Genomic DNA, 17,079 nt, shown 5'->3' on the forward strand with positions numbered 1-17,079 from the left:
ACTAATATAGGAGAAATACTTGCACTTTTAATGAAGAAAACCTGCTACTGCAGCCAGGGGCTTGGTCTATGTGATCCTGGACTAGAGAAGCTCTGAAGTATCTGAAAGATACTTCAGTAGGACTCAGACCAGCTGCTAAACATCTGTAGCCCTTACAGGGGTCTTGGCTAGTGCAATAAACTGACTAAATAGATAATTATATGTAGATAATTATTATAGATAATCATCCATATCCATTCTCTTGCCTGGGATGACAGCAGCCCATTTCAAGGCATGGTGCACTAAAGTGATTTTAGAAGCTGCTTTTACATTGAATAAAATATATCTGCCTCCCCCCTGGCCTGGGGTGGATACACACACACCAAGCACAGACAAGCACTCAGGTGGACTCAGTGTGTGCCAGCAAGAGCTGTCTATTGCTCATGTGATAAGCAAAAGAAATTCAGGAACTTTTTCTCAGTGGCCACCACATATGATCTGTTTCTCGTGATTTGTCCTATAATGTCACCACCAAATTGCAATGGAAACATCTACAGAGCGGTGGTTCAGCAGGCCAGTGGTAAATCACATATCATGAACAGTTTGCAAAGCACTAGGATGGAGTGCTTTGATTGCTTTGCAGTGCACTGATTGCTTCCCCAAAGAGCAGCCTGTCGCAGGGATGACCAGGCACCCACTGATCAAGGGAGACCAGGTGCCAAACAAAACTGGACTGTAAGGGAGCTGCCCTGCTACAGCCCAAACCCTGGTGGTGCTGGAAATCCTGTCCTATGCTATGTAGGTGGGGACCCAGTCTCACACCTGTGCATCACGTTTAACTACCAGAGATATGCCAGATCAGCCAGACCATGCTCTTCTCCCCATGTGCTTTCCCTGCCTGTTGTCTCCTTGGGTTTATGTCCACTGGGCCCAACCAGCTCTGCTTTTGTGCTGCAAATAACCAAATAGCTTTCATGCTACTCAAGAGGGAGAAAACTGGAGCAGAAAAGACAAAAAGAAAGAACTTCCTCTTACTGTTTCTTTTCGAACAACGAGGAGCTATTTATAACATGGTTAGGTTCATTGTTGCATGACAGCAGTGCCCTTTCCCAGCTGACAGAGCCTCTCTAGCAATGACAGCCTCGCAGTAGCCTGCAGGATTTTATTGCCTGAGGTAGTTTAACCCAGTTTCTCATGTGGATAATGAAAATCAGCAGTGGATGAGATTTAATGTGGCTGCTGTTTTTCAGGATCCTATGCAAAGGTTGAAGCAGCCAGGAACACATGAGCATCTCTATCTCCTTAGGACAGATTTACTTTAAAATGGATGGTTGCAAAGCTCTCTCCCCTCATCGAAAACAAAGCGTAACACCTTATCCGGAGTCCGGGGGATTTACAATTAAGTTCAAAAGTTGCCCTTCCCTCCTGTCAGCACCTCAGGACTGTGCAATAGAGGCAGTCAGCAGAGAGTAAACTGCTCCCTAGGCAGGTGACCTAAATCCTGCTTTGCCCAATGATGCTGCAGGGCACTGAGGATGTGTGTGTGTTGCCTCCCCTCTCCATCAGTTAGGTGCTCTGGGATGCTTTCACCCCCAGGCAGGCCATCCTCTCAATTTGGAGTAATGCAACTGTTCCACAGTCCCCAGGGCTGAGGAGAAGTCTCCCCCAGAGAGGGACAGCCTGCAGAGGCACTGGTAACATGCCCAGTGTCACACATGCCAGGCCCATATCCACATGGGTCATGTCCACACAGTATGGCTGAAGGGTCCAACTCTGCCCTTCTCGTTGCCCTCTACAGTGCCAGGAAAAGTACCTGGAGGTTCTGGTGGATGTCAAGTTGAATATGAGTCAGCAGTGCCCTGGCAGCCAAGAGGGCCAACCGTGTCCTGGGAGGCATCAGGCAAAGCATCGCCAGTCAATCGAGGGAGGGGATTGTCCCGCTCTGCTCTGCACTGGTGCGGTCTCACCTTGAATATTGTGTGCAGTTTTGGGTGCTACAATATAAGAAAGATATTAAGCTCTTAGAGAGCATCCAAAGGAGGGCAACAGAGATGGTGAAGGGCCTTGAGGGGAAGCCGTACGAGGAATGGCTGAGGTCACTTGGTCTGTTCAGCCTGAAGAAGAAGAGACTGAGGGGAGACCTCATCACAGTTTACAACTTCCTCGTGAGGGGAAGAGGAGGGACAGATATTGATCTCTTCTCTGTGGTGACCAGTGACAGGACCCGAGGGAATGACCTGAAGTTGTGTCAGAGGAGGTTTAGATTGGATATTAAAGAAACATTCTTCACCCAGAGGGTGGTTGGGCACTGGAACAGGCTCTCCAGGGAAGTGGTCACAGCACCAAGACTGACAGAGTTCAAGAAGTATTTGGATGATACTGTCAGGCACATGGTGTGACTCTTGGGGATGGTCCTGGGCAGGGCTAAGGGTTGGACTCAGTGATTCTTATGAGTTCCTTCCAAGTCAGCATATTCTGTTATTCTGAGTGTCCCAAAGAAGCAGCAAGAATAGCAAATCTGTAGGTCTCTGAGCTGCTCAAAGCAGTGGGGAGAAGATGGAGCAGGAGTGTTTTAGGAAAAGGTGATAAAGCATCACTATTGTGAGATGTTTTAGACCTTTGGCACCTTCACACAGGCCTTGAGTTTCACAGGATGCTCCTTGGATGCACCCGAGCCTCCCAAGTCAAGCTATGGCCAAAGAATTTTGCTGTAACATTGCAGCAGTGGTTGGAAAAAGACGCAGGAGTTGTGTTTGGCATGGCTGCCAAAAGTTAATTAAAACAACAAAAACAAACTGAGGAGAGGGCTGTGCATATGACAGAGTTCATCAGTCGAATCAGGTAGAGCTTGTGCTTATTACATGCGTCAGACCAAACTCCCTGCAGTGAGCTTCCTCTACCTTACCACCTCCTCAGGGCTAATTTAAGAGCTGTTCTTTGCAGCCCATAATAACAGTGAGAAAGAAAATCAAATTCTGTTCTGCCACAAAGAAGAAACTGGAACAAGGGAACTGGCAGGAAACTTGTTTTGCTGCCATCTCTGGCTTTCCTAAAGAAACTTGTGCTCCAGGGCACCCAGTCACAGAAAACAGAGCTGCCAACAGGACACACAACTCCAATTCTCCCCACAAGGGAAGCCAAGCTCATGTGCTGGGAAAGGAAATGACATTTCCCACAGATAAAAAAGCAAAGGGGTGGTATTTATAGGTGAACACAGAAATAACCATAACATCCAGACAAGCATTTTCTCTGGGATTACCTTATGCTCAGACAGCCTCTTTTGTATGCACAACCCCACCCAAATCATTCCTGCAAGGGGCAGGTAAACCTCCCCTGTCCTAAAAGGCAACCCATGGCAAAACAGAAAACATCATCACACTGACAGAGCTCTTGAGACATTACACCCCCAGCTCAACAACACACGCAATACACATTTGAGGCTACTCTTGCTCCAGCCTGTGTGGGCACAGGGAGCAAGGCTGATGTGAGTGTCATCTCCAAAGCAAGTATTCAGGCAAAGCCAGAATGGAGCAAGCAGGCTAAAAGGGATTTGGGCCCACCCTTTGTGTCCCCCCATGAAACGATCTTTTATTTGGCCAGATCTAAATAAGCGAGTGCTTTTCTTTATTTTTAATTTTTCTGGAAAGCCATGTGATAGTGCTCGCTACAAGGGTATCACTCACATCTGCCAGGCTCAGCTCTGCTCCATGCATGCTGGTCATGTCTTCAGCTTCATGCCAGAAAATGTTTTAATCCATACAAAATGGATCACAGAAATACAGTATTACTGGCACTCCCAAAACAATGGGGCTGGTTCCCACTAATCCCACAGTGCAGGGGTTCTCCGGGTAAAAGCCATTTGCCCTTTTTGTCATAACGTGTCTAGAAATGGACCCAGAGTACCCCATCTCAAACCAAGCCCCCCCTTGTGCCAGGTGAAGATATTCAGAAGTTCATACAAGCCATTCTCCAGGCACTGCTAACAAAGGTCGAAATTTAGATGCAGCATGAAGATCTTTGCATCCAGGCTAATTGCAAATCCCATGGCATGCTTTCAGAACTCTATAGAACTTGTTTTCTTCAGAAGCTCTCAAAGACCCTCCTTAGGGGCTTGTACAATGAAGAGACACCAGAATGTCAGATGCCATCTTCTACCTAAGAGGCTATTGAGAATGCAAATACTTACGGATTTATATCTGTGGCAGTTTTGAATAGGAATAAAATTCTTAAAATGGTGTATGGAATTTGATCCCCTATTCACAACAAAATACAAAATTATTTTCCTAATCCTTTCTAGACTCATTTTTTTTCCATATTTACTCTTTCTATATGAAAGCCTGAAATCTAAAAACTTTCTGCAGCCATTTTCCATTATAACATAAAAATCAACCAGAAACCTTTTCACATTTTATGGAAGAGGTTAAAGGACACCACTTTGTAAGTAAGCTGTAGCAAGAAAGGCAATTTGAAATGAGAGCTGGAGATGGGATTCTCCACCTAGCATATTAAATACCAGCTGCTTGGTCATTATCTACTGTTGCTTATGTAGCCTGCTGTCCTCCAAGGTGCTCCGTGCATCCATGTGTTTGTTCAGCCTCCAGTATGAGCTACTCAGCACACTTCAGCTGGAAACAGTTAGCCAGCATGGGCCAAAGGATGAGATAACCCCTTAACCAATTGCCTAAGGAAAAACCACAGGAATGAGATTAAGACCAAATAGTATTTCCCCCACCTGCCCTTCAAGCTCTTATCAATCTCTGACTTAGAGACTTCCTCTGGTGCATGTTTACATATTTGCATGTTTTACAGTCCTGTTTTCCACTGAAAGGGCTCTTACATCCATGGCAGAATTCTCAACAATATGAAGTTCTTTTGTCCTTCAATCTCATACCTGAAAACATCTTTTTTCACCTTCTCATTCGCTATTTGCTAAGAGCAGCCGTATGTTAACTCCCTATCCATATACTCCTTTCTGTTCACGATCTAACCTCTTCTTGTCAGTCAGCATGCCTTTCCAGCTCAAATCAGATGTAGCAAGACATTTCCTGCTACTTGCTGATACAGAATTTCAAATTAACAGGGAAAGGAAGTGGGCCATGGCATCCACTCTGTGCCACTTGGCTTATAGTTGAGCTACGTCTGCCTCCCTTATTCCATTTTCCCTGTCTCTCAAGATTTACCAGCACGCTGTGCAAATACTTTGATATATTCCAGGACATAATCCTGCTCTGAAAAACAGGAATCACAACAGTGATTCTCATATGGACAACAAATTTTTGGGATGTTCCCTGAGAAAACTGACAGAACCTCAAGAGCATTAGTTCAGAACAGCAGCCTGCAAGCACTGCTTGTGGACACCTATCAGTGTTTTCTTTATTGACTTAATCCAGTAAAAAACCACCTATAGGCCCAGCATTGATTTACCTTGCCTTGCTGGAAGCAAGATATACCCCTCCTCAGGATCATTGATTCAGAGCACTGCCTGGCTGTCGTCAGAAAGCCCTAAGTACAGCGTGAGGGACAAGCATCAGCAGGAATCTTGCACAATTAACAACCACAAGGGCCTCAACCTATTTTTACTGGGTTTGAGAGGAGGACCTTCATACCTCACCATCCCTCCATCTGCCTTGAGGACAGAGCTCAGAGAACAGCTGTAGCAATGCATGGTCTGAAAAGCCTGCTTCTCACCTAGTTTAAAAGGCTCAGTCTGTAAGGGGAAAATTAAAGAAATAACAATCATATTCCAGAAGTTCTGATTCTATAAAGAATATTTTAAGGAATCAAACATAATTAGCAGACAAAATGGCTGGAAGCTGAAGCTAGACATTCAGCCTGGAACCAACTATTCATGAAAGCAAAGGTATATTGGAAGAGCTAACAAAAGAATTAGATCAGCTGAAGAGTAAGATTTCCTAATTCTCAAATTCATCTGTTACTCAAGATTTTAAATTCCTAAATTTTATTTTTGAAAACTGAATGCCCTAAAAACTTCTTAAAATTGTATCCAGGATATAAAAGCTGAGGACTTGTCACAGATATCGCTGCTGAAGATGTCACAGCTTATGCTGTAGAGCACAGGAGAGTTAGATCTCATTTTACCTTAAACTACGAATTTACTGACTTTGAAATACATTCTAAGCTGCACTTCTGCAGCTGCTTCTCCACATCCTCTCAACTTTGCATCTCTTTCTCTTCCACTTCACTTTTTCCCCCATCTTTTCTACCTAGACATAAAGCTAAGAGTGTGTGTGTCATTTTCTTTTGTATCTCCTGCCATGACAGAAGCCCTGACCCTCACCAGTGACCCAAAGATGCCACCCTCTCTCAACTCATTCAACAGTGAAAAGCAAAAGAAACATCTCCATACAATTCATACCAGCTGGCAGAGAGCGTAACACTAGTATGGTGTGCTCCATACCACACAAACTACATGTAAGATAGAGCATTTTCTTTCTCCAGATTGTCTAAATAAAAGCATTAAATCCCTTTCTAGTAGGAAACTCTCTACTCAACATCAGCTTGATGTTGAAACAAAGACCTTCATGCAACTGAAAACCTTTTTGTCTCTCTTGCCCCATTTCTCCTCTCTTGATGGTATAGGTGTTGCTGGCTTTAGACTCAGATACCAGCAGTGAGGTTGTTTTGGTATAAGTAATAATAATAACTATTATTATTATTAAAGGCATCTCAACAGGAAAGCAAACTAGAACATCCCTCAGCTCAGGTTCTGTCATGAAAACATAAGGCTTGATTTTATGGTCTAGTTAAGCCAAGCTCAAAGGGCTTTCAGCTACTGAAAGTAACACTTTCCATGTTCTTTTTTGTTGGGCTTTTTTTGCCAACCTTCCTTACAACCTCCACTGCCTCACCACAAGGCATTCCTAATGCTCCTTTACATGCTGCTAGCTCACAGATGAGCACATGACAGTGACAAAACTGTACCCAAAATCTCACAGTGACAAGCAGGGAGTAGCAATACCTGAAGAGATGCTATATCCCATTGCTCCACAGGATGGACAAACGGCTTTTACATTCCACTTATGCTACAGGGAAGGGAAGTTGAACATCTTCCCCCCTCAGCAACTTCTGGTTATGACACCCTGCCACTTTGTGCCAACTCCACCTCTCTTCAAAAAGGTCACCTCAACTCTCCAAGACTGACATTTTTTTTCTGTCTATCTTGGTCTGCTGCTTTATTCACTTAATCGTCTCATGGATTTGGCACAAACGCTAGACCAAGGGAGGAGGCAGGATCAGCATCACAGAGCTGCCACCTAGGAATCTACCTCACGTTCTCTCCAAAAATAACCTGTTGGACAGGAAGAAAGGTGGCATAAAAGAAAACTCTTTTGCACAAGTGGTGCTCACCACACTACCAGAGCACAACAGACTCTTGGTAGTGATTCTCTAACCCTCTTTTTACCAGATTACCAAAGGTGATGTTCAATTAATATAGGTTTGACAGAAAGCATAGCTATTTGCTACTTCCAGATCCTTTTTAATTAAATAAATAAAAAAACCTCAAAAAATCCTTGGATTAAAAACATCTGCTGGGTAGAAATAGGAACTTGAAATCCAACAGGTCCATCTCCCTGCATACAGAGCAACAACATGCTGCCCTGCTGCAAGAAATCAAATCAAATTAAGAGTATTTTGCACCCATTCAGACAACCTCTTGGAGAGCTCTACAGAGAGACCATCTGTGGACTGACTTTATTCACAATTTTTAAGCTTGATTACTAGCAGATCTTAAAATAGCTACTGGATGCTAAGCTGTAAATAAAATGTGCACTCCAACAGAAGATGCAACCCTGACATTTGTGCTCATTCTGTAATCATGGCTTATTATTCCAGACTTTTTTTCAGTGGCTTCTATTCATTTGAAATCATTCTGTATAGGAACAAGCGTCTTGCTAGAGCATTCTGTAATGAGCTATTGCTATGAAATTATTCATTGTGTTTCAGGCATGAATGAGGACACAGGTGATGCACACATGCTTCTCAGGGCCACGTAAACTTTAGAGAGAATCTACATTTAAAATAAATATAAGTAAGGCAAAGTAGATGGTGGTATTTATATACAAAAATTGAACAAAATAACTGAGGTTATGGCTGTAATACCCCAGAAAGGAACTGAACAATGCTCTACAGAATCCACTTTAAACAAGACAACAGTCCTTACCTCAAGCAGATCACAGCCTTTTAATATCTCCCAATATTCACTTTCCTTTTCAAACACACAGAGGCATCTTCTTGAAAATTCAGAATTTAAAATATGGGGATTTTAATCCACAAAGAGCAAAGATTAAACATGACCTTATAAAGGGGATATAAACACATCTGCTTTTATGCACAGTGACAAGCAAGCAGAGTAAACCTATGCAGAAAACCGGCTAAGAAAAGCATGACCTGAAATTCCAGAAAACAAATGGGGAAAATTTTTTTCAGTTAAATTTACTTGGGTAAAAAGGAAACAATGGAGTTTTGGTCAGCAGTAATGCAAAATTTGCTGGATGGTTCATTCAGTTCTGCTACTATACTAAAGTTAACCAAGAACAGTAGGCACAGGAAATATGTAAAACTCTAGGCAGAGACATTAGAGATAGACTTCTACATTTAACATTGGATTAGATTAAAAGCTTCTATTGCCAGAAGCCTGTTGTAATTATCTCTTAGTATCACCTGTCAGATCCTGGGTGTCAAAGGGCATTTAAGATGGAGAATCCTCATTTGAATTCTCAGATACAATCTGCAGATGCAAAGGTGTTTCTTTTGTTTACCGCAGCTTGACAAGGCCTTTTTATTTTTGCCAACCATAAATATTAAAGACCTATTTCCTTCATTAAATTTAGATTGTGAAAGTCACTAACTTCTGCTACACAGAGAGGGTAAGTTTGTACCCAAGACCTCTCCTTTCCTACAGCTTGATAGGTAAGAATCTTCCTGTCAGTACAACTAAAAGAGTGGAAGTGTTTAAATCTTTCCTAAAGATGCTTCTGCAGGTTATGCTAGCTGACCAAGTCCTTGGGGCCAACTGTAAAGCTAAGTTTGTTAGACCAGGAGCAAGGATCCTAGTCCTGTATGCCACAGAGTGGGAAAGAATGAGGTACCCTGAAAACTGACCTGAGGTATCTCTGAGGCTGGACAGATCACACATTTTTTCAGCATCGTACGATTCCCATCCCCTTCAGCCTGCAGCCCACCTCTGCCAAGGTGATGTTGAGACTGAGCATCAAGCCCTGGCTGCAGCCCCACTCACTCTTACGACAGCAGGAGAATCTCACACTTCACAGTTGCCCATCATCTCCCGTGGAGGATTTGCTCCCTCCCCAGCTGTGCTGGTGCAGGATCATTTGCGAGGTCTCTAAACTAGATCTGTGGAATCACTGGCACAGTGATTTCTGGCAGCAGAGAGAGGGACAGTGGAAGTCTCAAGAAGATTAGGCCTAAAGGGGCAGGAGGGAGGAGGGCCTTGACAGTATATTTTCAGGTGACTATACAGTTGGCATTAACCCACTCTTCAATGTAACAGCTTCTAGAATAAGACAATTACCTCAAAGTTATAATATTACATACAAAAGAAATCTCTTTTCATAAATAGATATATACACCCATATATACACACTTCTAGAACAGGAACTTTATGAAGCTACCAAGCGAACTGAAGCATTTGAAAACTACTTGAATGTACAAGTTCCAGCCAGTCTTTTACTGGTTTTACTCAGTTGTATCAACTAGCACACATTTATCTATAAAGCGTTGTTCTTTATTTAAGTTAAACAAATTTTCAAGGATGGTTTCCATCTATAAAATGAACAAGTACAAGCTCTGTACAGCAGACTTTTCAAACCAACTGAAAAAAAACAGTTTTCAAACTATGTTTTGAAAATCTGCAAAATAAACAATATCACCATTCTTGTTCTGAAGACGGTAAGAAAAGTTCTCAGGAGACTCCATCGCAATTTCCTTCAAGGGCTCTTAATTTATCTTTCAAATGGGTGAATTTCTTCAACATTGAAAACCCCTAAAATCACAGTAAGTAACTTTGGCACACTGTCATGTAAACATAACAAAAGGATACCTCTTCTTGTCCGTTCTCTCAAAGAAAAGCGACACACAGCTCCTATATTAAAACCCCTATGAGCAGCACCCATGGGGACTTGAAAAAAATACTGAAAAAAATATTCCTACTTTATGATTGCTGCTGTCATTAAAGACTAAAGAGATGAAATATGGATTTCTTTTTTTTTTTTTAAAACTAGCAATTCTGATTGAGAGATAAGAGGCAGGTCAATATTCAGAGTTGCAACTGCTCATGTCAGTTAGTGCTACCCTCACTTTGATCAAAGTAGCAAATGGAAATACCTCCATGGTTGAAGCTGAGTGGCTGGGCTGGTGTTTTTTCCTTTTAAATTCTAGTTCTAAAAACCTGAAACAATTGGCTTCTGCTGAGCCCGTATTTCAGCATTTGTATTTCCAAATCATGAAGGAATCTATTGCTATGTTTATGAAACATCTTCAAGTTCTCAGCTAGGTTAAAAGGCTACAAGGAGAGACTAAACACTGAAAATAGTTTAACCACTGCCTGGCCTCTAAACAGGCAAGTTTTTGACAAAGTGGACTGTGAATGATAAGAAAAAAGTATTAATTATTCATAAAAAGAGTCAGATAATGGATGGTTAAAACTGGATTTAACACCCCCATCCAAATCCAAACCCCCATGCAGGTACTTGCAAGTCTTAACTTCAGACACACAAGGTGTCTGTGGGCTCACTGACTGGCACCGTTAAAGCCACGTTGCCCAGAAGAGTACCATCCCCACACCTAATGCACAGATACAGCCAAAGGAAAATGAAAAATCAGGAACTACTTTACTCCCAGGACAAAGAAAGAGGGGGACTGTACCACCATTCTACAGTACAGCACATATTCTTCATCTCCTTACAATCAACCATTACATTTTTCCAAGATCATCATCTTTCCAAACCCACTTCCCGGCACTTCATATCTGCACTAATTTTTGTCAATACTGTCTCATTTATTAGTACTTATTTACTTTGCCTTCTCATTTTAAAAGCTCATTGAAGCATTTGCTTTTAATAGAAAAGTATATAGTCTATGCAAACATAAGAAAGGACATGTCAAAGTTGGGGTTAACTTTGACAGTATTATTTTATAAAAATGACATCAGCTGGACCGAAGCTGCAAAATGCACAAGTTCTATGGTTAAAAACACAAAGGCTATGCAGGTATCCAGGCTGACTCCCAGAGCCAACCCTGAATCCACTCAAAAGCTCCATTTAAAGAAACAAAATGGAATAAAATTTCCCAGTAGTAGGTCTATAGATTAAGCAAGTGCAATTCAGAGATATTACATAGTTGCTCATCCTTGCAAACTAAAATTCAGATCCTGTGCTGTCATCAGTGATGTAACTTATTTCTACAGCTCAAAAGGGGAGTTGGAGACAAATTTTTCTCATTAGGGCCCAGAATAAAACTGTGCTGAATGAACACCGCTGCATAAAAGATCTGTGCGGTTTATATAATTTTATAACAAAGGAAGAAGTATTTTAAAGACTAAGTACTACAGAAGTGATCAACACAAATATCAAGTACAAGTTTAACATTATCCAGAGCACATGTAATGAATTTCCAAGTTGGAATAAACAATCCAAGTGATCATCTGGGCAGAGGCATTGACTTTTTCTGCTATTTTCTTTTTCCTCCTGAGTTTCATGATCTCTCTAGTAAGGGTGAAGTGTTAAGAAGTAGATCCACTTTGCAAAGCAAAAGCATCCAGTGTTAGCACGGACATCACATCCAGTAGCACAAAATCCACACCTTCATAAAGTTTCTCTCTCTTAGCACTCCAATCCAATTTCTGGTTATATGTATGTCAATCACTGTTGATAATTGCAGGATGATGAAAACTGATATAAATCATTGGGAGCTGACAATATATATACTTTCATATATTTATATTTAGAGTCCATCATAGAAAAGTTCATATTCAAATTACCAAGTACACACAGGAGAAAAAAAAACAACTTCAAAATGACACTTCTGTTCCTGGAAATAACAAACCATGACTTCTATGCAAATGGAGTTTTCAAATGACCTTCTCCTAGTAATTTTTCCCACCCTCCCTCCCACACCCTGTTCCCCACAGGTGTTTCTTCAGATCCTTTTGTTTATCATACGTCAGTTGTTCCTAGAGTTAATTATCTGCTGTGCAAGTAGTAACTGAAGACAGAAAGGAACCTTGAAGTTTATAGCACAATTCCTTCTTGGTGTGAAGTGATGCTCAGTGCCATCTTTGCAGTGCTCTGAGTTCCCTGGATCCCTGGTGTCTGCTTCAGCACTCTACTTTCAGATAAAGGTGGAATACTGAGGTATATAAGTTCCATGGAAAGTTTTAAGAAATACATCAGTAATTCAATCAAAACTTTGCCCAATGTTTTTCAGTTGAAACAGCATTTTGCTTGTAAGTCCTTCTACTGCTGCAGATTAAGTGTGAATTTCCACTGTTGTGACAAAGAAGGATTGCAGATCTCAACGGTGAGACCACCATTTTTGGCATTTCGGCTGTCTAGACAGAGGTTGCTGCCAACGTGTCTCAGTTTAGAATTGCTTTCGATTTGTTCCCATTTCTGGAAGAGAAAACACAGTTATTGACCTGGAAAGGCAGGAAAAGGAAGAATTCTACATCCTGTCCTTTCAAGTCTTCATAAGCTTCCCTGGCTTGTGCCTGGGAAAGCTGTGAAAACTGCAGTAATAGTAGCAGTTTAGATGATTCTTGAATAAGAGTATGTAAGTTATGGCAAGCCTTGCCAAAACAGCTGTTCATTAAGCTAACACTCTGCAAGACATGCAGAATACACCAAGCCATTCTCCTCTAATTCAGAACTTCTCAAATACCCTGTTACCTGCATGAAACCTTTGGTATGAAGAAAAAAATAAAAATCCTAAAATCCATACACATACCACTACAATACTGAGCATAGAGAAGCAAGAAGCAGAATCAATACAGACAACTTTACAGAAATCCAGAAATTTGTCAGACATCTTTCAGTTATGCAGAAGACAACCAGTCAGTCAATTTGTGCTGTCAAAAGCTCTTTGCCTAACGTGATGTCAAAGCACAGAGTAAATCCCAGAAACAGGATGTTAAAAACCAAGGTTTTTCTCTTATATTTCTAACATACTGGGCCCTGTAAACCTTATCAAGAAAATCTTGCTTAGTTTCCTGTTCTGAAAAGTGGCAAGAATACTCTTCCCTCACGAAGGACAGAGTTTCAGTTATCTGTGTGCAAACAGAGATGCAGAAGCAAGGAAGCTGGCAGATGATCAGAACTGATGACTTAGCAGAAACAGATGAATTGTTACATGACTAGATCAAAAAGATGGTATGACTCTGCAAATGTGATTTTCCTCAGGCATGGGAAATAGATGAAGTTACAATACTGTATAAATAAAAAAAAATTTAAGGAGTCTAATACTGTTATAAACAGGTCACCACTGAATAGAAGGAAAGCCAAAGAACACTCTTCTGAGACACAGACTACACAATCTTCAAACTTAATTTAGTAAGACCTTTCAAAAACACACTGTGGAACACAAAATCTATTTCAGAAAACAGACATGGCAGTTGAAGACTGTTACACATAGTGCTGTTGGGTGAAACCTTTACATAAGGTCCCTGTTGGGTTAGAACCTGTACGTGACAAAAGTGACAAAAGATTATCACTGGCTATGAAAAGCTCAACACACAAGCTTATTCCTGCTGCTATGTCTAGACATCACGCATCCTAGCTTTACACACATAAACAACAGCATGAAGAGTAGAAGCTATAGACGATCACCAGTGCATGTTCTTGCATTCTCATTCACAGTCCTTGTTTTCCCCACTGTTTGCAGAGCGCAGTCACGACATACTGACCTGTCTGCTGTCATTTTCCCTACAGCCCTGAAGTTTTATTAGTGAACCAGGTGCTCTGTCCACAACAGTAAGGCACAAATCCATGTGTTTCACTGACTTGTCCTTTGTTAAGGCCCATTCCTACAAAAAAGGAAGAAAAAAAAGAGTACAAAATTGTGTACATTAACAGATGCACATGCTATCTCTGCATATACAGCAAAGGTTAAAATCCTATAAGTAGGTATGTGTGAGCATTAGAATTGTTCATTGCTTCCCACAGAACAGGAGAGGAAAAATGTCCTTTCCAAACACAGTAATTCCAATTGCTTCCGTGTCCCCACGTCAGCTCAGGGCTGAGCTGGCTCTCTGCTCCCTCTGCTGGCTTCACACAGCTGCAGCAGGCAGTCATACCGGGCTTCAGATGTAAAAATATTTGTCCAAATATCTATTTAGCTGTAAGTTTATTTATGTGTATATATACATGTGTGTGCGTGTTACACCTTCCCCGTATCTTCTTTATATATATGTATATATATTTTAAAAAGGATGTAATTACATACATAAAACCCCTAAAAGCTTGGTCTGCAGCATCACTGGCCACCTACTCACACACTGAAAAAAGCACATGGACCACAGTGAGGAAACAGTAGTTCTTAATACAATAGAGACCACCAGAAAGCAATACACAAGAGGGCTAAACTTAAAGGTAGAGGGAAAATGTTCCTTCCTATCCAAGGTGTGAGGTACAAAAGAATTTCCATTAAATGCATTTAAATAGGTAACTCTTAAATGAGCAAAGAAAAGCTGTTCTATATGTAACTGTTGCCCAGCTTGTTTGATCTTGGCATCCTCTTACACAGATCCTGATCTTGCACTGATGTTTAGACTCTCTCCACATGCCTTTCTCCTTCAAATTTGATCTCCAGCATCCCCATTGGTCGTCATTTGTCTAACTATGCTTTGAGGAAAGAAGTCACTTCATGAAAGCCACACTAATTATCCAAGTCATGCTTGCAGCTACTTAAAATGGCTCAATTAGCTTCTCTCAAACAACTAAAGAGGATTTAGTTGTATAATACAAAATCCTAGATATATGGGGCCAAGCCTGGTTACATTTAAATGTTATTTTGCAAGTAATCAGTGTTTCAGAAATAAATTACATTACTAATCCCATCCCTTTTTTTTAAACTTAGCCCTTCATGATATGAAACAGATACTTTCCTTCAGTGATCAGAAACTAAGACTAGCTATAATGGAGATAAAATGAAACAAGTTCCACTATACCAGAGGAGAAGAAAAGTTGCAAACAGGGCACAGCCATAGGATAGCTCTAGTAACACTTTGAAAATCAGGACATCTGAGAAAGCCTTCTATACAAGTACAAAATTCCCTGGAATTTTTTTGGCCTCTAGTGTAAAAGCAAATATTAGTAGTGATAAAGGAAGGGGATAATGTAATGCACACCGAATGTATCTTTGGGAGAAGCTATTTAGTCAATCTGTTATAACAACTGATCTGCTAATTTGGGATCATCTTCCTATCACCAGTACATAGTAACTGCCTGAGTTAAAAAGCTTAGGTTCACTTTCACTTTTTTTAAGACTTTCATTGTGAAAAACAAAAATTAATGGCATACAGACCTGGTTTCCCCCGGCATTATGACACTCATAAACTCCAACAACACCATCTGCAAAATGGCCCAAAGTGTCAAGGCAATTGGTACCCTGCTGCAAAGCCCCAAAAGCTATATCTTGATGATCAGGTACCCTAAAACAAAACCACAAATATCTGCTTAATTCAGTTGGGGGTTTTTTGTTGGTTTTTAAGGTTTTTTTTTAAACTCCTTGGTTTTACTCAGAGTACTTTTAAGATGAGATGTTAAGGATCAGTGATGACTATCATCTGGAAATCTCAATCATCTTTTGAGGGGAGGCAATTATTTGATCATGAACTGATCAAGCACAAGTAAACTCGCAAGCTTAGGACACACTACAAAAAGACTTGTGCCAGAGAATGAGCATAAACATATGAACTCAGCATAAAAACCAAATTAAAGATGACTTATTATTTAAGGTGACTCAAAGCTTAATGCTATCATTAAGGTCATCGAAACCTTTTGTCTTTTTAGGTAAGGTAGCTTGTGGCAGAAATAGAACATTCTACATTTTTCTCAGACTATTTTTTACTGAAATATTAAAAAAGGGGTTAGGAATTTAAAAAAAAAAAAGGAATCAAATTTTTTCTGATATCTATTTTCTAACAGTTACATATAAAATACACTCATAGTATGGAAATACCTAGGTAAGCCCATTCAGCAAAGCACAGTTGTGGGGTAGAGTCCATGAGTTCATGGGCATATCAGAGCCTTTAAAAACTTCAGACTAATATGACTATAATAATTCAATCCAGTAGAATGAGTACATGAGGGATGACACAGAGTAAGATGACATTACACTTCAGCAGTACTTATGGTAGCACATTTTCCAGGAGAGCTTGCAAGACACATTTTTTCTGACAAATTAAACAAAATCAAGTATCCTCTGGCACTTTTAAGAGAAAATAAAGGAAAACTTACTTCCTCAGCATCACTCTGGTTTATGAGACTCCTTAGTATGTGTGGTACTGTATATACTTCACTGAAGCTATAATAGCTGGTGCTTTTGCATCATAGCCTATACATCTATCACTAGCAGTTACCTGAATTCACTGACGTGAAGTGCCATCAGGAAAAAACCACCATGTATTCTTACAAGCTAAGTATCTTACACACAGTATTTTGCACCATTACACTACTAACTGGTTTATGGACTTAGATCTGACCAACATACTTATTAATGGGCTATTTAACCACCACCTTTGTATCTTTTCAAAAAATGTTTCTCTTCAAGGATTTTTCACTAGTTAGGATGCATTCATATTAGAGAAACTGTTAGCAATATTATCTCTTACTTCCCTCTTCTCACTCCTACCCAAAAGTCAGTGATTATCCACTGACAAGAGACTCAGTTTCTTAGAGTCTTAGGCATCTGCCCTTGTCTGCCAACCATACAAGGCCCTCTTGTCTGCTGACTCCTGTTACTTGTACTATACTGAGATTCAGTCTCCTTGCTCAACTAGGTATGTGCTTAGGCAAAGGCACAAGCTTTAAAGGGATGACAACAGGATACAGAACAGTGTGCTTT

General features: G+C 40.7%; 1 protein-coding gene across 2 annotated transcripts in view; it reads right to left on the reverse strand.

Moving 5' to 3' along the window:
* GALNT2 (polypeptide N-acetylgalactosaminyltransferase 2) overlaps positions 1–17,079 on the reverse strand; it is a 120,632-nt gene that overhangs the window by 22,370 nt on the left and 81,183 nt on the right. Inside the window, exons 14-16 of one of the 2 annotated variants that reach the window (XR_003532022.1) lie at positions 15,538–15,664; positions 13,919–14,038; positions 4,515–4,660 (exon numbers count right to left, since the gene is read on the reverse strand). Coding sequence is in view for 1 of the 2 variants with exons in the window: in XM_027669932.1 (XP_027525733.1) it covers positions 12,474–12,629; positions 13,919–14,038; positions 15,538–15,664 (403 nt within the window). In the remaining variant the exon portion in view is untranslated. Of the gene's footprint in view, positions 1–4,514; positions 4,661–10,234; positions 12,630–13,918; positions 14,039–15,537; positions 15,665–17,079 lie in introns of those variants that run through there. The other variant, XM_027669932.1, reaches the window with a different exon arrangement.

The sequence above is a fragment of the Corapipo altera genome, unplaced genomic scaffold, assembly GCF_003945725.1.
Source record: "Corapipo altera isolate COAL_440 unplaced genomic scaffold, ASM394572v1 2b, whole genome shotgun sequence".
Taxonomy (NCBI): Eukaryota; Metazoa; Chordata; class Aves; order Passeriformes; family Pipridae; genus Corapipo; species Corapipo altera.